Source organism: Pipra filicauda, unplaced genomic scaffold, assembly GCF_003945595.2.
Source record: "Pipra filicauda isolate LSUMZ 115617 unplaced genomic scaffold, ASM394559v2 scaffold324_size1259732_pilon, whole genome shotgun sequence".
In the NCBI taxonomy this organism is placed as follows: Eukaryota; Metazoa; Chordata; class Aves; order Passeriformes; family Pipridae; genus Pipra; species Pipra filicauda.
In genome coordinates, this window is record NW_024104448.1 from 964,307 (window position 1) to 989,790 (window position 25,484).

A 25,484-nucleotide genomic window follows, 5' to 3' on the forward strand; every position below is an offset into this window, starting at 1 on the left:
ATAATAGAGTCAAAAGGAAAATATATTCTTTCACAGCCCAGAGAACGTCTACGGACTTTGTTACTCTCATTGTGTTGTCTGCCTTCTTTTGTCGATTTACTTATCACCACATGGAATTTTCTGCAGGGGAAACAGTAGCTAAAGAAAATTATGCACCAAGTAAACAAACACTAAATATTTTTAGTGATAAACACTAGACACAAAAATTAAAGCTTCTGCATTCTTAAGGCTGATTAATAATCCTATTGTTGGAAAGAACTGCACTGAAAGTGAGGGATGGTTTATCATATCACATTATTTAAAGCAGATTCTATATGTGGATCAGGGGTATTTAAGTGTTGTAGATACTTTTTCACAAATATATTTCTGTATTTTTCCATTTACATTCTGAACATCTGAACTAAATGCAAGGCAGGAGACAGTACTGGGTTTTTGCCTGAGACCATCAGTTTGTCTGATTCTGTTTATAATAAGCTCATTGACTGAAATGCTACTAATTGAGTATCATAGAAAGATTAAACACACAGACTGAGCTGGTCTTCAAGAAAACACACCCCTCCCTTGCCTTCCTGGTAGCACTGGGTAGTAACAAACACTGCAACTCTGCAGAGTGCAGTCAGAGCAGCTGCAATCAGCCTGCCCATGGACTCAGTGTGGATAAACAGCCAGGGAACTGGGCAAGAAAAGAATCGGATGTGGTTCTTAGAAACACAGACAAACCCTCTGCAGAACCTTCCAGCAACATCAAACTGGACTGGGATGACAGGGAATCAGTTTGATGTTAAATAAACAGTCCTTAAATACTTCCTGCATTTGAGGGCATTGTGGATGTTACATGGGTTTAACAGGAGCTTGAATAGTCAAAGAAAGTGCAACTGTTCCTACTGATGCAACATTAATTACCAAATTTTTAGTTAAGCTTTTTAATAACTGTACAAAGACTGAAGTAGCATATTGATTTTTCAGAATGGCTTCATGAGACTACAAACTGTAACTCAATATTCTGCCTTCTCTTTAAAAAGATACTGCATCCAAACATTTAATCTTTAGCTCTAATACCAAAAATATGACTTTTTTCCCTCCTGTATGTTTAGGGTTAACAGCATTTTAAAGTAGAAACAAATTGAAGATTTTGTGTTTGAACTGCAAAGCAAAAAAGCACTGAAATAAATGTATGAATATGAGAGAATGGCTGTGATCAAATACACAAGAGGTGATATCCAGGCACAAACCATTTTCTTGCAGAATGCTATCAGAAGGTGTGATGTTATTCTGTCATTCTGTGTCCTAGTAAAAATACCCAAGCAGGGGCCACCTTCCTGCTGAGCGTTCCCCAAACAGAAAGCTGCACTTCAGTGAGATGAGACACTTCATCTCCTTGAAGCTAAATGAGACTGACAACATGCTTGTTCCAGAAACAAAGAAATTAGGATTTATTAAATTCAGACTCTTGGATACAAAGTGACCTCAAGTTAGTGTGGTAACTGTACAAGAAGACATAATGAAAATGCTAAATATTATAATAGGATATTCAGATAATTACATTCTACCAGGTTAAAAAAAGCACAAGTCAAAAGGCCGTTTGATGGTGCTGTAAACACCTTCATTCAGTTGTGCTGTATCGTTTTCCTGCTGAGAACAAACCCTCCAAGAGCCTGCCCTGCTCTGCACTTACCCCCCACCGGTGCCTCCGTTCTTGCTGAAGTGTGTCCGGGGCTCACTCGACGCCAGTTTGAGCAGCTCGTTCCACTCCCGCTCCCACTCCTCCTCTGTGTACACCAACCCTGACTGGGGGAGAGAGGGAAGGGCTTTACATCCTGCTGGCACACAATGGAAGCAGAGTTCTGCAGCAGCCTTTAGCACTGACTGATTTGTGTTTCACACAGGACATGGTTTAATTTCTTGGACCATTAATAGTTCAACATTTCTATTTAGGTGAAAGAATATTAACTTATTAAAAACGATCTCAACTAACTGCATAGTGGATTATATTTCTAGATGTGGGTCTCTGCTGCTAACGCAGTGCTCCACTCCTGAGAGCCACTTATTCACACAGAATTCCTTGTAACCATGGTTAACGTGCTTTACTGCCCATTTCTGGAGGTTTGCTTCCTTCCCAGTATCTGGAACTACTATGAATGCTCTCCTGGGCAGACAGGTGATGCTTTCTCCTTCTGTTCAAGAGCAAAAATGGTATAAAAGTGCTTCTGTACCCCTGTTTTTTCAGGTAGCCTGTAACAGCTGAGTCAGTCACAGCTCAGCTGTGTTCTCACTGACTGCTGCCAACAAAAACCAGATTACAAATATGCCACAAACATTGAAGCATATTCACTTGTTTGCATCCAGGATTGCTCCTGAAATGGGCTTTCCTAGCCACTGTTTAGGCACAGACGTCTTCAGAAAATAACATGTTGAAGTACAGTTTTCAATCAACAGTCAAACCAAATCTACCAAATTATTTTAGTTAAGAAACATCCAAACCATATTTGGTTGCAGCTCCAAGAATCCCAATTCCCCATTCTGGGAAATCTCTCCCAAATGGGGGTTTCTCTCTCTTGTGGATTTCATGCCCTCATTTTATAACACTTGTGACAGCTAAATTATATATTTGGTTTTGCAGCCCCAAATTTTCTACAGGTTCTAAACTTAGACCTTTTTAGGGACAAAACTCTGCATAGATATGTCCACAAAGCTACAAACACACTCTTATTCTGATATGAAAATTCTAAGTCGAAGCATCTCTTTCCCTGTGCAATATGGAAGGCCAAGGAATTTGATAGCAATGGAAACTTTCACACCAAACTTCAGAAGAATGCTTTTAACCCTAAATGGTATTAACAAGACTGTCTTCAGGCCATACAGACCTCCTTATTCTGCTGGGTCTGTTGCCATCTCCATCTCCTTTTCAGTGCTTCCCTCTCAGCTCCACTTCTCATCATGGTGTAGAGAGCTTTCCGTAACACCAGGTCCCGGTCGTGGAACCCCCACATCCCTGAAGCAGCACAAGAGGACATTCAGTTTGAAACAAGCTGCAGTGAAACACAAACAGCTGATATATAATTTAACATTCTCCTCAGCAAATAATTCTCTCACCATTTTTAAGGTTTCCAAAAGAACCACTCAGTATAAATGTGCTCATGAACAACAAGAGGGATTCTAACAAATTTTAAACTGTCATTAAGGAATGACTAAGGACTTGAGTTGTTTCAGGGTTTGCTTGCAGGCAACTTCAACTTTGCTGCAAGCCATGGAATATTCAATGCACAGGTTGGTTTTGGCTGCAGTTGCCAGCAGGGTTTGCAGGCACAGGAATGTTAATGAGCACTGCAGGCACTGCTGAGAATCACAGCTGACACCAACACCCAAAGGCCTCCAACTCTCACACAGCATGAGGGCAAATCCCTCTGGCTTCAACACCCAAGTGAAGAGACGAGCATTCAAGATGATAGAAAGTCTAAAAATATGACCAGCCACAGGCTTTTAATCTCATTTTAGGATAATAAAACATCTTTATGTAGTTGGGAATAGTAACCCTACACCAAAAGAGAGCAGAGCTCTCCCAAAGACATGGGCCCATGGACAGCCACATTTCAGTGTCAGCTGCTGTTCTCAGGTCCAAACACTCCAAACATTTGCTGTAAATAACATACAATTCCTCCTAATTAAAAATGAAGTGAACAAAGATAAAAGGATACTTGGGAACAGCAAAACCTCTTTTCTTATTACTTCTTTCAACAAGAAGAGTCTCTTCAAAATATTAAAAATCCCAGTGTTTTTAAAAAGTCACCTCTTAGAGTTCTGTTGGTGGAAGATTTTAGCAACTGCAACAAAAAATAAGTTTCCTCATAATAGGTTAGGATAGAGAAAGCATATCAAAGACTTTCAGCTTCACAGGTTTCTACTGATTTGCAGACAAGCTTCAAAGATCTTGTATTAACAATTAATTAATCAACTGGAAATTACTTTAATTCACCCCAAATGCTGAAACTCTACAAGGAACTAAGAGAGATAATAGCTTGATATTGCATTCTTGAAGATAGCAAGAGAACTGTTTAACAAAATCAAGAGAATGACTGCAATTCCTTGTGCACAATGAGGACAATCCTGCAAAAGCACCTGGAATTTGCCTGTTCCAGAGCTGTTACGCTGGGAACAGGAAAATTTAAGGATAATGCAAATCACTGGTGTTTTTTAATACTGTTCCAGTTATCCTTCTTTTATAATCTAATAAAACTTTTATTCCCCTGCTTTAGGCATGCTTGAGGGAAACAAAACTTCAGTGGAATTTGAAGAATATATTGCTCCAAACCAGACTTTTAACGCAGGTCTTTGCACCTCCCGTGTTTCTGAGCCTGCGCTGGGGATGGAGAGAAGCAGTCAGCGTTTTTGGCAGCAGGGTTCACGTGCAGACTCCCCCTTACCCAGAGAGGCAGCGTGCAGGAGGCAGTTGCCATCCCCCGTGGTGGCCAGGGGCAGCAGGCGTTTGCAGCTCGTGCACACTGTGGACCACCAGTTGAGTCGGCCTGAAAAGAGAGAACCTGCTGAGGGGGTGCAGAGGGGAGGGAGCAGGACACGTGCTGTGTGCAGGAAGGCTCCTCAGGAACATCCTCTCTGCCAAATAAGCTAAAATGTAGTCTCAGAAGTGAAAACTGAAAAGATTAGAAACAAGAGGCAGATAAACTATTCTCTAAATGTATTTGGAAAAGAAGAGAGCATCTTTAATTAAATTGCATTTCTCTTCTCATATGCTGCATCCAGGGATGGATTTCCAGGGAGTTTATTGCCTAAATACCATTATAAGTCTTGCTACCAGTTCCCAAACATAATTGACATTGGCCTCCCGTACACAGATGACAGATAACATTACAGTAATAAAGTCTTTTTTTTGTCAAAATACAAAATTAATATGTATGTGGCGATCAAGATATTTTACTGTAAGGTCTGTTTATTAAGTAAAGTCCTATTGTTTCAACAGCTGATTCTCCTCTCATTTACCATAATGTAAATCATTATTAGATCCACTAAAACCCAACAGCTGCACTACCTGAGAATTAAAATGAGCCCAACACATAGCCCAAGGTGTAGTATTGCACATGGTTTTTCTCTTTGAGAATATTTAGAGAACCACTTATCCATCATTGCTATGTGAAGCATCTTTTACAGATGACAAACCAGAGATGGATTATGAGAAAGACTGATGAGAGGAGGGATATTTGATGTACCAAGATGAAGTAAATAAGTCCTGAAGACTATCAGTGCCCAAGCCAACAGTGAAGGGCATCATTCCTGGCACACAGGTTGCCATGTAGGAACACATGGGAGGGTTAAATGGCCACGGAGCATTTCTGACACAAAGCAAGAGAATGGGACTGATTGTAAAACATCTCAGGGGATGAGGAAGAGCAGCTGATTACCAGTGATGAGTAGAGCTGGTACACTTCCCAAGACTTTTGGCAGGTCTGTGGGTAATGCACAAGTGAATAATTGAATGAATAATGCAATAGGCGGCCTGTGGTGACTCCACATCTTTGTTTGTCCTCTTTTGCAGACATTTTCCCCTCCAATTTCTTGACTTGCAAGCTGAGAGGAAATAATGGCTATATATTTATACAGTCTTGCACTTAAGGTTAAATCCCTCAAACAGAAGGAAGTTCAAACAACAAATAAACTTCTCTCCATTAATAAGCTTTCATTACAGAATTATACTGAAGTTCATTTGTAACAACAGCTAACACATGTTATGGGAAAAATAATATAACTATTTAATATGCACCCCAGTTACTTGTTCTGGCTACTAAGAACTATGTACTTAAATTGCAGCTAGTCAGTATGGGGTGAGAGTATGACACTGTAAAGATGCAGAGCAGATCAACAACTAAGCACATTTGGTAATCCTCATGATTTTAGCAGCTAGTTTGTAAATGAACAACACCTCAGACTAGGCTTACTTAGTTCTAAGTTAAATATGCATTAAAGAAGCTTAATTTAAAGCACTATTAGACAGCCTTTGGAAATAAGGAGTAATCATTTTCAGCAACTCCTGTATCTGAAATAACAACTTGCAACCTGCTTTTTGCAGAATGTTTTGGTGGAATCATGTTCAGTAATAAGTTACAGCAAGGTGCTGCATAAAGCATAGTTAGAAGACCTAAAACCAGACAGACCTTAGGTAGCATTTAAGGCCATAATGAGTGGCATTGCTTTGCAGAATAACCAGCAGCTGTTGGTAACAAATGTCAAAGTCTGCTGTTTATGAACATTTTGAGTGATGGAAGGTTTCTATGAAAGTGATCTTCCATCCAGTAGATTATGCAAAAAATGTTTGTGGGCTTGGTTAACATAATAAAGCTTATGGCTTACTAAAAAATTAGCTGAAAGGGGTTTATTATTGGATTATAACAAAAAAGTGGTACATTTTTGTTTTTCAAATCTAGCGCTTATAGTTGATCCCTGTAGGGACACAACAGGAAAGTGGAGCTTAAATGAAAACTGGAGACAGTTCTTCCTCGGGCTTTCTTCTGTCTGCTTTGATAATACAACACTTATGGACAAACTAGACCCATTTCTCACTCTTCCTCCCTCTGTTGGTCTCCTACTTCATCTTGCTTCTTACTTTGTCATAAAATTAATTGAATCTTAAAAAATACAATTTAAAGAAACTGATGTTATTTTACAGCAAAAATACTCTTGAGATTTAATGTAGTCATATTCTAGTACATTAAAATTTGATCTCAGTGTTAGATCAAGATTAAAAGTCCTAGCCAGGTGTCATGGTTTAGCCCCCAGCTGACAACTAATCAGCCCCAGCTACTCACTCCCTGCTCTGGTGGGACAGGGGACAGAATGGAAGGGTAAAAGTGACAAAACTCATGGGTTAAGGTAAGAACAGTTAAACAATTTTAAATAACAACAACAGCAACAATAATAATAAATAAAGAAAAAGAAACTAAAAATAGGAGAGAGAAATAACCCCCCAAAAACCCATATGATGCAAATGAAAAAGAACTGGTCACCACCAAGCAACCGATGCTCAGCCAGCTCCTGAGGAGCAGCTCCCAGCCAGATTTCCCCATGGTTTATATTCTCAGCATGATGCCATGTGCTCTGGAATATTCCTTAGGCCATCTGGGCTCCACTCTCCCTGCTGTGTCCCCTCCCATCTCCTTGTAACCCCCCCAGCCTCCTCCCTGGCAGAGCATGAGAAGCTGAAAAGTCCTTGACTCAGTGTAAGTCCTGCTCAGCAACAACTGAAACATCAGCATGTTCCCAACATTATTCTCATACTGAATGCAAAACGCAGAGCTGTACCAGCTACTAGGAAGAAAATTAACTCTATCTCAGCCAAAATTAACTCTATCTCAGCCAAAACCAAGGTCTAATTTTAGATCAAGATTAAAAGTCCCATCCAGGTCTATGATCTGGCAACATACAATCAGAGGGGCAGACACGAGCACACAGTGTTGCCCTTTATTTGCATAATACTTAAGACTTCAGGTGCAAACTCAAAGGAAATGTTAACACAATCTAGTATCCTTCATGGCTGAAGACTGCCAGCTATTTCTGTGTTCTGACATTATCCTATGCTGCACTACACAGCGTGTATCCAACTTGGCATGATGCAAAGCATCTCCTGGCTCTCCCTACTCCCTGATCTGCAGGGCCCAGCAAGAATTCATCACTCTGATACCAGGTATCTCTTTTGTATTCTGTGCAGAGAAGCTGAGCCTCAGAGAAAGTTAATGTTGTAGTATTATTAATAGACACTAGACATGTTTAAGTGTTATTTTCATAAGCCTCCATGTTGTACTACAAGCCACAGCTGTGTTGTTTTTTGCAGCAAGACTTACGGGCAAAAATTGCCCAGGAAGATTCTAGATGGTTCTAAGACCTGAATGGCTCAAAAAGAAGCAGTAGAGAACAGAGAACACATTTCAAGTATTTACAGGGGCCAGGCCTGGCTTTCAGTATCAGTCCCTTGAAGCCTTATACACTGGCACTGTACGAGGTAAGAAAGCATTCAGCAAGATGTGCTCTATACAGAAATTCACTGACAGTATAAACAAGTTAAAAATGTGCCACAGAAATTATTCTACGTTATGACTATCCCATAAAGAAGAAATACAGCACTGTCCTCCAGTTTACCAAGGTCCATTTGTAATGTGTTCCTTGCTCAAACATGCACATGGTTGGTGGTACATGTACAGTCAACCAAATTCAAACCAAACATGAGCTTAAAGGAGATTTAAAGAACCTTTGTAGAAACTCTGCATAAACCCTTTGCTGCCTCTTCACGTTCTCCAGCCCATATTTTCTTTTTTTCTGGTTTAAGCTGCTAATAAATGAAATGGCTTTACAGACTTGGGAGTTTTCTTGTAGAATTAACTACCAAAAAGTTTCAAGGATGTAGCAAACAGCAGCTTAATATAACTTTCTCTGGACAGGGGAAAAGGAGATGCCACAAAGGACAAGACCCCTCTCAAGTGCTTATGTGACAGAATTTGGTTGCAGTTTCACTGCAGAGCTGTGAGCAAACCACGGCCTCCAAGGCCACTGTGCATTTATCATAACAAAAATAAGTCAGAATTCTTACAGAAAAAATGGAATATTAATTAAGAGAAAACCAAAGAAGGTTACAGATGGGAAAAAGTGTGAAATGTCATGTCACAGCTTGTAGAGTTCTACCTCAGATTGAGTGTGATTGTCTTTCAACACAATTCACTGTGCCATTAACAGCCCTCTCTCACACAGCCAGGCAAACCAGCCTTAGGCAAGTCCTCAAAGGCTCTGACAGAGCAGACACTGCACTGAGGAAACCCCTCCATCTGTGCACTCAAGGTCTGCCTTCCTGCACTGGCTGAATGTGTGGCTAAAGCTGAGACCTTGGATGGCTCTTCTTTTACTTGTGGTTGGGCATTTTGGAGAGCTTTCCCACGTGGAATCTGGAGCATTTAATAAACAATATTTATGCTGTGACTTTTTCTTTTTATGGAAATACTAAAGCCAAGCTAGCTGATTATTTTCTTGAGATTGGTAAAAGCTTATTTAGAAACATGTTCGATAGTGGCAGAGTTAAATTGAAAAAAATAAACAGTGGTAGAGTCTAGAGAGTCACCTTGCTTACACAAGCTCAGTCTCCCTAAGAAATCAGCCTTTCTGTCATTTCTCCAGTACATGGGATTTCCAGAAATCCACCTCTCATCCATCCCCCAAGTGGAGCAAGTTACGAAATAACATTTTCAGTTTCCAAAGCAAGTCTAATTCTGGACACCCCATAAAATTTTCAAAAGCAGTCATTCACCCCAAACACCCCCCGAGTCCCCTCTGGAGTCCACCAGCAATAACTCATAAGAAGCTCAGGGTGTGCACAGGACTGCCCAGCTGAGGCAGCACAGGAGTTCACAGCCCACTGACAACAGTCAGACAGCAAGAGGTGCTGGAACCTCAGATCCTCATGTCAGCAGGGCCACTTCTACACTTCCCATGTTTCTGACTTGACCAGCTTTGTTTATTCTTAGTTTTAGGTCTGTACAATAAATGTGCACTTGCAAGTATTGATGCGAAGAAAATGACAAGAACAAATTTTCTATGTGGGCTTATAATGCTCATTCAGTGTCTGCTGACATTTTAAAATAAAGCATTCACCAATACATTTTCAGTGCTTCAGAAAGGCCCTCCTTGCAGGAGCTCCCTCTTTAGCCTAGCTGATGAAGTCAGCTTTGCAGTGGCATCTGCAAGGCTACTCATGTCTACTTGTGTCCTTGAAACGAAATGTCGAGCTGTGCATGTGGAAATGAGCAAAAGTGAGCAATGAAATAAAAGCTTCCCTTTCAGTCGGTGCATAAGGAACACGGACTCTGTGCCCAGCTACTGACTGGAATGCAAACCAACAGCCCTGGAGTGAGAGGGCACAGAAGGCGATGCCCAGGCCTGGGGGGCTGCAGGTACCAGACCCTGGGCTCAGGGAGCTGCACATCCACTGCTACGGCTTTGCTTCATCAGTTCTTTCATAACCTGAGCCAGACTGTTTTCTATGGCATCCCAGCATTTACCCTGCTCTGTGATACAGTATTTGTCACTCAGATCTGAATTACACAGTAATCAGGAAATTAATATAGCTCTCCTGTAATTACAATGGTTGCTATCCCAGCACCCTGCATGTACTGTGTGAAAATCTGTTAAAAATTCTGGGATAATAAAATGTTTCTACAACCTTAGAAGACGCACATTTTTCTTTAACAAGGCTTGATTCTTAATGGTTTGGAATCAAACATTTCCATAATTGTGATGGATTGTTTTTGAGGACATGGAACCCAGGCTTAACAGCATATTGCTGTTTACATTGCTTCTAGCTGTATAAAATGCTTCTTAGAAAACACAAACATAAGCACAGAAAGAAAAGTGTAGGAAAACAATTCTTGGACATTCATACAGTGTACTTCTAACTTTTGTATTGAATTTTATATCAGCACTGCAATAGAATTGCTTTTTCTTTTAATTAAAAACACTGTGTTAGACCAGTCATTCTTCTGCCTGTTTTTTAAACTTATGAGTACAGCAGAAGTTTTCATAATATCTCCCTTTTGTGTCAACCCACACATTAACAACATAGGGGAGCACGTGTCTATAATGAAAATCAGTTTGTTGCAGCATAATATTTAGAATTATAAAACTCCTTTCACACAGACATCATTTCATACTACCAATATCTCAAGACACTCTCTGTCAAAACTCCACACCATTACTGCAAGAGCACAGAGATCAGTCTGCCATTACTTACAAGCTGAGCTCATTCCAGTTCTGGCAATAATCAACTGCTGAGTTTCTAAGATGGACAAAACCTCAAAATGTTTTTATGAATGTGGTGAATTCTATCCTCTAAGAGGAATATTTGGAAAGCAGTCATGTAAGGAGTAGAGGGTACATTGCAGCAGTGGGGAGTGAGTAAATCATACTGCCTTTATTTGAGCCTTTCCTTTATAATCTCAAGCAGAATTTTGCAGTAAATCAGGAATTTTGCTCTGAGTTTCTATACAGAGAGGATGTAACCTGAACATTCTTTCACCTATAGATGCAATGGTAGCAAGAGCTTAAGCACATAAAGGAAAACATAAAAACCTTACAGGCTTTTACAGACACCCAGACATGTGGGACAGTCTGTTGGTCATAATTCTGCTCTCCCAATCTATACTCTGGGAGTAGTAAGCTGTTAGTTCCCAACAAATTCCCTCCTCCTTTAATCAGCTTCTTTTCTTTTTCTTTTCTCTTGAAATTCCTGCTGCTATACCAAGCACACCCCTCTCTTCCTTCAACAACATCCCCAACCTCAGCTCCAGAACCTGCTGTCCTTCATGGGGTTGGGGTTGGTTTGAAGGAGATTTTAGGCCCTTTGCAGGGAATGCACCTTCTCTCTGCTTTTTATGTCACTGACCAAACCATAGGCAAACACTTGGTAGGAGTCAATGTCTACTGTTAAATGACTTTCCAATTAATTCACTCTCTTCATTTTGTACAACAATGTCTAAAATAGGCAGGAAATAAAAGGAAACTGATATCTTTACATCTAAAACAAAGACAAAAGGTCGGTTTATATGAAACCTTACATGATTTTCTTAAGCAAATTGTTTAATCTGTTTAACTTACTTAAACTGCACAACTGTTTCCCAGGAAGTTCTAGATTATTTGAATGAAATACAAGTAAACTAAGTCTATGTAGGCTACAAGGATACCTGTGATCAAAACCACAAATACTTCAAATGGTTAAGACATCCCTGGCGGCTCTGGGGATGAAGGGACTTTTCCAGTGTCAGTCAAGTTACTACTGCCCTAATTAATGTGAAGAAAAGAATAAATGATTTATTCTAATTTTCAGAGAGATTTGAGAGAGGAATGCTACAAGGCAGCAAGTTTGGTAGTTTCTGCAGCCCTGTTTCAAGTTCAAAGCCAGCCAGCTCTCTGTGAATTAGTTTGTCAGCTCTAAATTCACATATTCTCTGATTTTAAGGTCAGAAAGCCACTGTGATCCTCTAGTTTATACTACATCTAAAGGCTGTAATTCCACTGAAGGAGGTAGCTCAAAAATGGTACTGTAGCAAGGGATCTTCTGAGAGCCCTGTGGAATGGGGAGGGTTTGGCAGAGCTGTCAGAGGAAGAGCCATTCTGTTTTTCCCTGTCCTCCTTGGGTTAGCTGGCTCTTAGAGAAACTAGATATGTTTTCTAGATAGGTGACTGACAGTTTTCATACTTCATAGTTGCCTGGTGGCATTTCTACCTTATTTTATACTTTCATTTCTCCCAGAAAAAGGCCTTCTGAACACTGGGGTTTTTTGGTTGTTTGCTAGTTTTGTTGGGGTTTATTGTTTTTTTTTCTTAAGCATTTACTGTTTGATGCTATTGTCTATGTCTTGCTTTTCAGTTACCAAAGCCAAAAAAAGAGCACATGACAATACATTTTAAGTATTCAAAGTGACACTAGATTAGCAAAGGTCCTGCCTAAATACTGCAATGCAGTGCCCTGACAAGGGGCAGTTTATGAGTCTGAGCTCACACAGCGTGACTGGGCACCAAGGTTTGAGGATGAACACTCAGATCAACCTATATAGCAATTCACACACACACAAAAAGCTACTGTCTATTCAATATCCCACAAGTAGCCATGAAATCTGGTTTTAGAACTCCTTTAGATCACCAGTTGGGCATTCCACACAGATGTGTTCATTTCATGGTTCATTAATACACCTGATGTTTGATAATGCACAGATACTAATTTTAAATACCTTTCCCCATATCCTTTAAAACTGGCTTAAAACTTTAAAGTACTAATAAATCTGAATTAATGATAATATTAAATTTCTTCCCATTTTTTCCCATGGCAATATCGAAGTATTGCTCTAAAATTATGTCATTTCTCATTACAGAATAATAATTAAGACATAAAATACATATTTAAATACTCTTCTCTCAAGCTGCAATAGAACTTGAAGATGTTTCCTTTGACAGTCATTGAAATGTAATTTCCTCATGAGAACTGGAAGTACCAACCCTCTCTGACCATCCAGATTCATGTACTTCTCTATCACATGACTTCCACATCAGTCCTCCTTTCCTTCCTCTCTCAGTTTCTTTGTTTTATTAACTAAATTTGACAGCTTTCTCTATGATGTTTTAAAAGAAACAGAGAATTGGGACATGTGTCGTTTTGCAAAGAGCACAGTATTTGCTTTTGCTCTCTGGAATTTATTCCCCATGCAGGATGTGCAAGCTCCAGAAATGAAGCATGACTAGAACTGTCAACCAAAAAGTGGGGCTGCCCAGCTGACAGATGGAGTGTTCACCCACTGCTGACACCCCAGTGTCACCCACCTGCCTGCTCCAAGGCCACCATGGTCGCCTGCTCGATCAGGTCGCGCTCGATGAAGCTCCTGAAGTCCTCACTGTACACGCTGAGGTCGGGCAGTTGGAATGTGTAGATGGGCATCTCCAAAGGAAACTGCTCATTGCTGCAGTCGTTTGCTACATGGGATCGAGCAAGGGACACTATGGCTGAGCTGGCATGGGAAATACCTCTGGAAAGGCGCTTCTCTGTGGAGAAAACAGAAATTGCACCTGTAACACTGCATGGAAGGCCAGGAAACAGTAAGTCTGGGGAATGAACATTCGTTTCACTGAGGAATTTATTCCACTTGTTGCTTGCTACCTTTGTTGGGTTATTTCCCTACTGCACAAATTGCTTAGTTCCTACTACAGATCCCTACAGCAAGTCATAGGAACTTGTCTCTCCTTCTAGCAAAATGGAGAAGCTGTAAAAGTAACAAGATATGAAGGACAAGTATTCCTATAAAATTTTTTTGATGTATCTTAAGTTTCCGAAGATTCATTGGAAGAAAAATTTAATGGCAGACATATGATAATGAATTAATGTTTTGAACTCCTAATTTGACTTCTTGTGAATAAAAAAATCCAGCATTCTACAATCACTTCCTAGTGAATGTGCCATAGTCAGAACAATCTACCCAAAAGCACTTTTAACATCATAATGCTGAATTTAAGACAAACTCAGTTTTTATGGATATGCGTTTTCTAAGATCCCGTTCCATACAAATAATACATAGGTTAAAAAGAATTAGGAAATAACAAGCCTGGTACAAAAGAATGCTTTGTTTTATCAAAACAACTATGAGCTGATATCTTATACTGAATTTCTCTCTGGACATATGCTGTGAAAGGAACAGCCGGGGTCATCAAAGCCAGTGTTAAGAAAGGGACAAAACACTGCTAATGTATCATTGCACTTCACTCTATGGCCTCAGTTCTGGCAGCAGCAAAGGGGTAACACATCCTCTTCAGGTGCTCAAACCATTCAGTCAGAACTCATGGAGCTGTTTTCCCTCGGTTTATTCTCTGCCCTGTACTCCTGCTCATATGTTTGAAAGCTGAAATGAATGTTTTGGAGCTGCTTAAAAAGGACAGGCATCAAACGTTACCCATCTGAGCTCTCAGGAGTTCAACATCCGGTGACGAGTTTCTCTCTGCAGCCAAGAAGGGCCACAGGACCACGGCACCTTCTGTGCTTCAGCCAACCTGAGCTCAGGGCTGCACTGAGCTCTGCTCCCTCAGGGCAGCCTCTGCAATGGGCCTCAGCTGAAATTAATACTAGGAAGTCTCCTGGGCTTTTTACTGCATTTATTAGTGAGCTGACACCAGGTTTATGGAGTTTCTTACATTTTTGAATATGCAGAAAGCTTCCTGGTGGGATTTCTATGATGTTAAGTTAGATAATATTTTCACTGATTTTCCTTGGAAATCTTTATCATACTGGAAACTTTTGTAAAAAATTATTTGGTGAAACTTCACCTTGATAACTTCATAAATACTACCATAAACTAGCCTTTAGCAATTACCTCTCAAACATGCACAAAGCTACATTAAAATATGTTCCTGTCCTTCTACACCTTCAGAATAAGGCAACAAATAACCTTAGTTAAACACAACTTAAGCTAATAGTGTTTTAAAAACATCTCAAACTGACTAATGGTTATTTAAAATTAACTTTCCTGGAGTTTGTGAACTTTTGTTTCTCCAACGGATCAAAGTTTCTCTAGTTTTGAGAGCTAAATTATACTCCCTAAATTATCCTAAACTGGGGGAGAGGGTAGAAAGTTTGATTACCTTTGCATTTCTTTCTTCTCCCTGTAAATCTCAGCTAAATCACTTCAGGAGGGGAACAGAACTACAGGCCAGCATATCCCTCTGACATCCCCTTGCCTCCATCACCCCCTCCCAGCCCAGCCCAGCCCTCACCTGCTGGCTGCATCCTCCCCTCCTTGGTCCATAACAAGACCTTTCCCTTCTCTGCTCCTCCCTCTGGTCCCACATGGTAGAGGTGGCTCTCTGCCCATCAAGTCCTCAGTTACTGGGTTGGCAGCCAAGTTATGTCAGTCCAGGCATCTAAAGCCAGACGTGCCCCACATCCCCTGCTGCACCCCCTAAACACCAAATGGGCATTTCAGTGTAAACTATATCCCACTGAGGATGAGGGGACACAGTTTTATCCACTACAGCATGCTGCTCCTCCTCCCTTTTTGTGCTCAGTGCTTTTAAGGAGTCATAAAAAGCCCTACAGCTCCTTTTCTTCCCAGGGAGGTTAGCAGTTTGAAAAAAGCTTTACTGAAACTCCTAAATACTGGTGCTATTTCCTGTTTAATAGGGGGAAGAACCAGCAGGAGAAGGGAAAACCTTCTGTTCCTTTTAATGACTGCATAGAAGCCATCCCCAGGCCAGTGCTATTACCTCCCTACATGACAAGCTGTCAGACCTGTAGATTTATTTTAGTGCAAACTACAGTTCCTTGATAAATTAAAAATGCAATCCAACACTCTGAGAGGGTGAGAGAGATGAAATTAAACCCATAAAAGGTCTGCAAACAAAAAAGCAAATTCTACTGCTTATCATCCTGTACTGGAAATTAAGTGCTACATTTTCTTAAGGTTTCAATTTCTATTCAGTGGGGGATAAGAGGCAGTCCTTATTTCTGTGCAACTGAAAAAGAGTGAAATTTTAAAGCTGAAAGTTATTTACACATTTCATGCACCCTATTCACATACTGTAAGAATGCAAAGAGTGAAATACAGGCTTTTTAAAACCTTTTTCTGTTTCAATAAGCATAGAAAATTACATACAATAGTGGTCTGTGACACCCTTTAATTAATTCCTTTTATAAGTACCATATTTTGTACTTTAACCACACATTAAAATAATAACTTGCAGAATGGAGGCCAAGCTCACAGCCACCAGAACATGACAAAGGGGGTGCAGAGCAGCTCCTGAACCCTGGAACAGTGACACAGTTCATGGTGACGAGGGGGCTCCCTGCTCTCTGCAGACAAACACAACAAGCCCTAAACGTGCTGGTCCCGGAGAGCCCGGAGCAGAGCTCACCTTGGGCCGTGTCATCCTGCCTGTGCAGGCAGGGCCGCTCACCTTGGGCCGTGTCATCCTGCCTGTGCAGGCAGCTCACCTTGGGCCGTGTCATCCTGCCTGTGCAGGCAGGGCCGCTCACCTTGGGCCGTGTCATCCTGCCTGTGCAGGCAGGGCCGCTCACCTTGGGCCGTGTCATCCTGCCTGTGCAGGCAGGGCCGCTCACCTTGGGCCGTGTCATCCTGCCTGTGCAGGCAGGGCCGCTCCCGGGGCAGCGGGGCCGGGTTCTCGGGCTCCTGCCGGCAGGGCCTGCCCTCGTTGAAGGCCCGGGGCAGGTTGGCCGTGTGGCCCTGCCGGAGCTGCTCATAGTCACTCAGAGCCGCCGTCAGGTCCCAGTTCTTGCCTGCAAAACAGCAAAAGAACACCGTGCTCAGGGCTGGACGGGCAGCGGATGCACCCGCCCGCCCCACCGGGCTGTGAGATCCTACAGGAACACAGCAGTGCTGTGGGAACAGTGCCAGGCCTGCTGACTGGGGTAAAAGGTATCCACTGCTCTCCTCTCATCCACAAATCCAAAATCTATGACCCTTTATCACACAAGGCGATTGAGGCCAGGACTTGCCTCGCTCAGGTTGTGATCAAATGCAATTTAAATTGCTCAAAAGTAGCAATTTAAGATGAACACTAAATCCCACTGAGAGGGAGAATCATTCCCATCTGTGCCGTTGTATTAATAATAAATAATAATTAGGAGCAATGATGGGCAGACATGAGTGATAGTCTTATAGCCCAAAAGAGTGAGAAACTTCCTTATCTTTGTATTCACAGAACAGCAGAATGCAAATGCAAAATACTTCAGGTCCCTTTGTCTCATATATCAGAACGTGCTCCCTCAGAGGCTTTAAAAGCCTTTTAGGAAGCAGGTAATGTAGGACAGTGCTCAGTAACAAAACATGCAGTGAGAGGACTCAGGCAGTGGTTCCACGTCTGTGTGAGCTGCTCATGGAACCTGCCAACACAGAATCCTCCAAAAGATTTACTCCCCAGCTTCCCCCTCAGCATATTGCTCTGACCAGCAGCCACAGAACAGAGGCTAATATCCAGAGGTACACAAGTCTGTTTAGTACAGGGGGGGGAAATGGTATTTGTCACTCTCATAAATAAAAAATACTGAGATGTCTGCACGCTCTTTTCAAAACAATCCTACTAACTTAAAGTACATAGATGTTCACCATTCTCCAGGTACTTGTTTCTAATTGGAAAATTGAAAATATTTAATAACAAGAGAAGAGACCCTGCAAACTATATGAGACTCTCACAGCATTCCACAGGTGCTTTTTCAAAGGTAACCTGATTCTGACTAATACATGATTTATTACACCAGAGTAGGTTGTCATTTTAGGTATTTTAAGAGGCTACATTACCTGAGTAGCAGTTAAAGATAACTTATGTGCTTACGCAAAGGAGATAAGCTAAATATAGTACAAAGCAGTTCTAAACAGATAAAAGAAAAGTCTTCAACTGTTACAGCCATATCTGTGAAGAACAAAAACCTAACTGAAGAAGGAAAAAAATAACATAAACAGCTGTTACCTACAAGGTTGAGCTAAACTATCTTAGGTTTTGAAGTATTAAACAAAATTGTGAAAGGAGAACTGGCATCATGGAGCAGGAATGTTACACATCCTGAGCAGTCCATCCCATAAAGCTCCATGTCAGTGAGAGAACTGTTATATCTGGTATCTGTAATCTCCTATTAGAAAGTCTGTAGGACAAAATGTAAATTCAGTGAAAATTGTCAGAGATCAGGAATAAGCACTTGAGATATTGCCAGCATTTTTTCACTTCAAATCCCATGTAGATTGAAGGCTTATAATGCAGTCAGGGCTCTGCTCTAACTATACTTATCATCTCATCAAGTTGCACAACCCAAACATCCAAGAATCGTGAGTGTGTTCCCAAGACTGATCTGATTCCATATCAGTGTCTGGAGCAGGGATTGCTTTCCTTTGGTCCCAGTTTTAGAAGGCACTTAAAAACACATTTTTGAATTCTTCTTAATCATGAGAACAATGAAGTAAAATTTTTCTTAAAAAAGTGAAAGTGACAATAAATAGAATTCTAGGAAATGTAGCTTTAAATAAAACAGTATTATCTGAGCATTAGCAATGCCACAAGTCCAGGACTATGTGATCCCGAGCAGCAGCCTGCATTTATTCAGTATAGATGCTTGAATAACAGACCTACACCAATGCAACACAACCAGCATTTCTCCTGTGTCAGGGCATTCCCTACAGGTCTCTTGCTCAAGATTTTTTCGTGTTTAAATTCTGAAGCTAAATAAAATCCCTGTACCTGTGCTGTAAGTGAAGCTGTGATGTGAAGCTTTGATGTATGGAACAGGAAAGCAGAAAATCAGCAGACTAACAGAAACCCCGCTGCCCTCAGTTTTAAGCCAAATGCAATCATCTTATATAAAACCTCTATCATCAAAATTACATTCAGCCTTCAGAAACCAGGCTCACAGTGTGTTGCATTTAAAACTAAATTGCACAGTGACTCTTGAGTTACACTCCATGATACACTGTAGCAACTTAACTTCTGAAACAGACCTGAAACAATACATAAATTAAAATGTCTGCATCTAAATGTATCTTAAATAGAAATATTTTATTTTCAAATCTCTCCATCTCTCTAGAGTTAACCCCATCTCCTGAACAAAAGCACCAATTCAGAACCAAAACCTTAAACTTCACAGAACCAACACAGGAAATCATTTTTGGATTCACTTTCCCCAAATTTGCTGGAGCCTCCAAGCATTGAAATGCAAGAAAAACATTCAACCAAATTAGAGAACATACTAAGCACCCTTTCACCTCCATGAAATAGTGGTTTTGAATGCCAGCCACTCTAACTGACCAGCAGAAGTGTTTTCAGCTACTCTCTGTACTGGAAACACAGAAGCCCCCTTTGTGTCTCTCATTTTTGTTTACGTTTTCACAAATCAAAATGGCAACAAAGCTTGAAAACAGGACAATAACTATGGATACATCTTGCACTCTGCATGAGAAAAGCCTTAAATCCAGAGATGTCCAGAGCAGATGATTTGAGCAAGGATTTCCATCAGTGTGACAGGGCAGGTGAGAAGGTTTCAGCTGGAAGTTACTGAAGAAACTAGTGGGGCTTGTGACTGTGGAGATTAATAGAGCTAACTCTGCTTACCTCTCCTCCTTTAATCTTTGCATACCAGAACTTTTGGATTTCTAAAGCTGTATCTTATTACATTACAAACTAAGTTCTGACAGAAGAAAAAAACCCTGAGTTATGCTGGGTTAGAAATGACAAAAAAAGATTCATATAACGTGGAAGTCAAACATATCCTCCTGCCCAAAGCCTTCCGGGGTAGGTTCCTCCTCCCAGCCTTGCTGCTTGCCCAGCAGGTTTCATCAGCCCTCTGGTTTCAGCAGGGTGCACACAGTCCCTCTGAGTCTCCAGATAACAGAGGAAGTCTTCTCCTAAATTCTGTTTGTGTGTCTCCACTTTCTTCTCTGAGGTCTCCAGACCCTGCTCCTCACACAGCTCCCTTCTCTGTCACATCTCTCATTTTCTCTGCCACTTCCTGCCAGGACCCCCAACAGAAAGAGCCAACTTTTCCTATCCCCCCAGAGGTTACACCTGACATGGGCACTGACATGCCCTCCACTGCAAGGCTGAAGCACAAGTAACTATCTTGCATAGTTTCATCAATTAAATTAAGTAAAACTTTTTGTTGCAATTTGACGAACAAAACCAACACAAGACTTTTTCAGGTTGTCCACTGGCTTTTTTTCCACTTTTACTTATCTGATGCACCCTACTGTTCACTGACTGCCAACCTCTTCGTTTGTGACATATTGTTGTATTTTAAAAGGTATTTCAGAGGCATACCAACGTTATTTCAGTACATACAATCACATCAGATGGCAAGTCACTGGTACCACTGTACATCAGTAACAATTCAATTGCTCCAAAACCAGCACCAACACAGTGGATTTACAGTTAGGGTCAGAGAACCATTCCAGAACCATTCTAATGGTTAGAGAATCAGTCAGCAAAAAAGCTGGAGTAGCACAAAGCTGGTTAGGAAACATAGGTAGTGAAATTATGATCAGGATGCTGGAACAGAAAGAACAGAAAGAACACTCTTACTGAGCAATTGTTTCCTGAACAGCTCCATGTGCTGTGTGAGTCAGCAGGTGGGAAATGTAACAGGACTAGAAGGTCTCTGCTTCAAAACCAAGTCTTTCTAGTGTGGAGGAAAAAGAAACCAGTAAAAAGTAGTGCAGCTGAGTAAAGAATGGAAGATACACCATGGCTGAGGGCTAGTACTGAGGTTTTACTGTCAGAGATAGCAGACACCTACATGAAAGGGAAATTCAAAACTAAACACAACTACACTGCGAAGTTTCTGTCCTAAATAATACTTGCTTAAATAACAACAGAAGGCATTATCAGCCTGAAGAAAAAACAAAGACTTAGATAAAATAATATGTGGTCTAAGGAGCCACTTATCCGTTTTTGTCTTACCAGCCCAAACTGGATTAGCAGAGCATTAGTAAAATAAATGCTAAAGAACAGCAAGAGTAGGACTCATCTTAGAAGCATTCATAAAATTATAGATTCATAGAATGGTGTAGGCTGAAAGGTCATCTTGTTCCATCCCCTGCCATGGGCAGGGCCACCTTCCATTATCCCAGGTTGCTCCAAGCCTCATCCAACCTGGCCTTGGACACTTCCAGGGATCCAGGGGGCAGCCACAGCTTCTCTGGGCAACCTGTGCCAGGGCCTCCCCACCCTCACAGCCAAGAATTCCTTCCTAATATCTAACCTAACCCTGCCCTCTTTTGGTTTGAAGCCATTTCCCCTTGTTCTCTCACACCAGGCTCTTGTCCAAAGTCCCTCTCCAGACCTCTTGGAGCCCCTTTAGGTACTGGAAGGCGCTCTAAGGTCTCCCTGGAGCCTTCTTTTCTCCAACAGCCCAAATTTCTCATAGCAAAGGGGCTCCAGCCCTCTGAGCATCTTCATGGCCTCCTCTGGACTTGTTCTGACAGGTCCATGTTTTTCTTATGCTGAGGGAGCAAAGCTGGACACAGCAGTCCAGGTGAGGTCTCACAAGGGCAGACTAGATAGGGGCAATCCCCTCCCTGGCCCTGCTGCCCATGTTCCTTGTGCTGCAGCCCAGGACAAGCTGGATTCTGGGCTGCAGGGGCACATGGCTGGCTCATGTCACCTTCTCATGCACCAACACCCCCACTGCTTCTCCAGGGCTGCTCTCACTCCATTCTCCACCAGCCTGTACTTGTGCTTGGGCTTGTCTGGACCCAAGTGCAGGACTTTGAGCTTGGCCTTGTTGAATTTGATGTTCCCACAATCCCATGTCTCATGCCCATCTGGGTCCCTCTGGGTGGGATCCCTTCCTCCAGGGTGTCACTCACAGCACAGCTCGGTGTCACAGTGCTGAGGGTGCCCCAGTCCTCCTGCCCATGGCCCTGACAAAGATGTCAAACAGCACCAGTCCCAATCCTGACCCCTGAGGACACCACTTGTCACCATCTCCACGTGGATACTGAGCCATCGACCACAACTCTCTGGGTGTGCCCACCCAGCCAATTCCTCATCCACTGAGGGGCCCATCCATCACATCCACGTCTCTCCAGTTCAGAGACACAGGTGACATGTGGGACAGTGTCAAATGCTTTGCACAAGTCCAGGTAAATGATGTCGATCTCTCCTCCCTCACCCTCCAACACCGTAACCCCAGAGCACTATTACTGAGCCTTTGGGTTTTCTGCTTTGTGTTGCTTTGGCTCAAACAGTGTCACTTAGTGGGGCTGGAACAGTTAATAAATCTATTGTCTTACACTTCTTAAATCAGATATAATAAAAAACTAGAGGACATTTATCATTCATTAGTAGAAAAAGCAAGCATGTGACTATAACACAGTCTCTCCACCAAGCTTTCAAATATCCACCTACTCCAATATGTTAAAAAGAACATTTGAAAGGTCACCAGCAATTCTTGATTTAACAATAAACAAAATGCTAGAAAGGATGGAATTTGAGATGTGGAACTAGGAAAGACCTAAATAAGAACAACAATGAAGGGGAACTTTCAGCAACAACATATATATACACACACATACAGGACTTCAGCAAAGGAAGTTTTAAGAGGGGCGAGAAATGCTGCCTAATGAGAAACAGGACCCACTGACCCAGTGGAATAAAGCCATTATGGCACAGCATCAACAGAGAGGGCAACAAGCCAACTTTCAAGTATAGAATAATGACCTGAGGAAGGCACTGAATATCAAGACATTATCTGTGAAATGAACCTGTAAGTGCAGTTTGAAGGCAACACAGAAACACCCTGGGCTAATGCAAAGAAGTCTGTTTTTACAAACCAACTGCTAATAAAGCAATCCACAAATTCAGTTTAAATGCAGTCCCTTCTTCCTATTTGGCATGAAGAAGATTTACAAATACTAACATGCACAAGGTAAGAAGAGGAACTCAAGACCAGCTTTATTCCTTCTGAAAAACTCATCTGCAAAACTGGGACAGAATTAGACAATAGGTTTTAAAACAAGATTTAATTTTGGTCCATGTTCTCACAGGAAAATAATATAGCAATGCCATTTTGTAAAGATTTGTCTCATTTTCTGCTAGAATGCAAAGTCACTTAAAACTGAATAGGCAGCTGGAAATGCCAGTTTTGATCTCTGTCTAACAAGACATTGGGAGCAGCTCAGCTTCCTCTTCCCTTTGCCAAGCCTTCCACAAGAGAACTAAAAAAGGAACAGTCTGAGGGAGAGGAGAATAAGGGACTATTTTTGGAGAGTTGTTTTGCACACTCAATCACATGAGTGTACCATGGATTTCTCTCTCCCTCTCTATTAATGATGTGCTTTTCTTTGAATTCTGCTTATATTCACTGCTCTTTGAGGAGGCTGCATTTCTGTCCTGTTCCATGGGGTCAGTCTCCTTGACTGCTTCCATTTCCTGCCTGGAGAGTCACTCTCCCATTTCTGAATTTATGTTCAGCTATGTACACCTCAATTAAGTGCTGTCTGAAGCTGGAAAAAGACAGCAATTATTTTCATATAATGGTGAAATACTACATCATTTATATGAATAAATGAAACCATTTATACAAGTCAAAGGGCAACTTTTCAGTTAAATATATTATTTTTTATGCATTTTGTATTATTTTTCTTCTTTTATTATTTTATTATTATTGCCAGTGAATTTCACAAGTCCTCCAGTACCTGATGGTTGCCTACACTGTTAGCATTTTTAAGTATTTCATCCTATGCCTTCCCCCTGTACTGCCTGCACATCTGCTCCTTCCTGAAAACTGTTTTTTAAGTGATTTATCAGTAATCTCCAAGTTCATCCACACCTACAACCCTGGCACTGTAAACCAAATACAGCACAACTGGTTTTAAAGATTGAACTATTTTCTTTAATGATTTTCTCTCTGCCTTGGGCCACATTTTAAGTAGGTTATACTCAAAAACTGCAGCATTATTGCTGTCCATGCATGAGAGAATCAAGGTGCCAGTCCAGACTATCCAGAAGGGAAAGGGATATGCCCTCCTCATTCCTGGATATTGGGGAAGTTGGAGGTCAAACACAGCTGGAGAGAAACCCACCATGCAGAGCTGGCAGGTTTGGCTTAAGGATTTTCCCAAAGCTTAGTGAGGGAAAGTTTTCCCACTGCCTTGAGGGTGCCCTGGGTCTGGCTGCCACAACAAACCTGCCCACACAGAGATGGCACCTGGACAGTCCTGCAGCTGATTTCCTGCCTTGCTGTGGTGCTGAGCTGAGACAGGTCTGAACTCACTCCTGGCCAGAGCAGCATTCAGAGCCTGCCAGCTTTTCAAACTATTTTGCTGGGATTTTTGTTTCTTTCCCCTGGGTCACACTTATTGTCAAACTGTTCTGTCAGCATTAACCCCTCGAAGGAGGGCTTTTATTTGAGCCTGATTTTATATAAACCAGCAGAAGCTGAGAATGAAAGGTTGAGAAGGGAGACCCAGTGAGGTTTCACGAAATGCACTGTCCTCTCTCCACCCCCTCACATACACAAGGATGCTTTCAGTTCTCAGGAGCACACAGACCAGGAGGTGGTGAACACTGTCTCAAAGAGATAGAAAATGAATCAGATGAAAGACTTGGAAGCACCTATCCAAAAATGACAGCAAAACTGGAAAATAACATTTCTAAGAAATAAATGGTTTAGCACATGCACGGAATCCACTAACACAGAGTTGGCACAGCTAGTGATACATAGTTGAAATTTATGAATATTAATTTACAATTAATTAGAGAATAGCTCTAAGCATCTTAATAAATATAGAAGTCCAATATTAGACTTTTTTATCACATAGCCATGAAAGTGTTTTAAGTTGCCTCTTTTTCTCCAAATGTAACAGCACAAGGCAGGAGCATGCTCTTGGCCTTTATTGGAAGTAAAAAGATTTCAGATCATTAGTTTTTATCTTTTTAACTGGAATCAGGGGGGAAACAAAGTATGATAAAATTTTTCATTTAGTTTTTATTCTTACTTTTGGTTCATTCATACATCCACATTAAATTACCCCATAAATTATTCCTGTGCTGCACTAAACATATCAAGCAAAAATGCTGGCCATTAAAATCAGTACTAAACACAGTTAGTTTCTAAGACTGCAACTATTACCACGTGAGCAGAATTATTTTTAATGATATATATCCGTGTATGAAGAATGTATCTACGATTAAAGGTTGAATATGTATTGTCAGCAGTCAAGAGCTAAACTATTAATCACTGAAAAAATAAAATGGAAGAAAAAGGAAATGAATCCCCAAAGCAGAGAGGCCTGAAGCAGTGGCACTGGTGACCTGAGCAATTAAACAGCATCAAAAGAGGATCTCCCAGCTGAGTGAGGAGAACAGACAACCCCATCCTGATGGGGAGTTTTGGCACAACCTTAAATATTCAAGTGAACTCCAATTTTTTTTGCTTCTCTGGAGTTCCTACTTTCAAGAGT

General features: G+C 41.3%; 1 protein-coding gene across 7 annotated transcripts in view; it reads right to left on the reverse strand.

The window, feature by feature from the left end:
• Nucleotides 1-25,484, reverse strand: part of OTUD7A (OTU deubiquitinase 7A) — a 129,246-nt gene that overhangs the window by 25,682 nt on the left and 78,080 nt on the right. For all 7 annotated transcript variants that reach the window (XM_027740848.2, XM_039383761.1, XM_027740850.2 and 4 more), the window contains 5 exons: nucleotides 16,640-16,816; nucleotides 13,360-13,578; nucleotides 4,422-4,523; nucleotides 2,865-2,992; nucleotides 1,676-1,788 (listed from right to left, as the gene is read on the reverse strand). In XM_027740848.2, coding sequence (XP_027596649.1) covers nucleotides 1,676-1,788; nucleotides 2,865-2,992; nucleotides 4,422-4,523; nucleotides 13,360-13,578; nucleotides 16,640-16,816 — 739 coding nt within the window. The remainder of the gene's footprint in view (nucleotides 1-1,675; nucleotides 1,789-2,864; nucleotides 2,993-4,421; nucleotides 4,524-13,359; nucleotides 13,579-16,639; nucleotides 16,817-25,484) is intronic.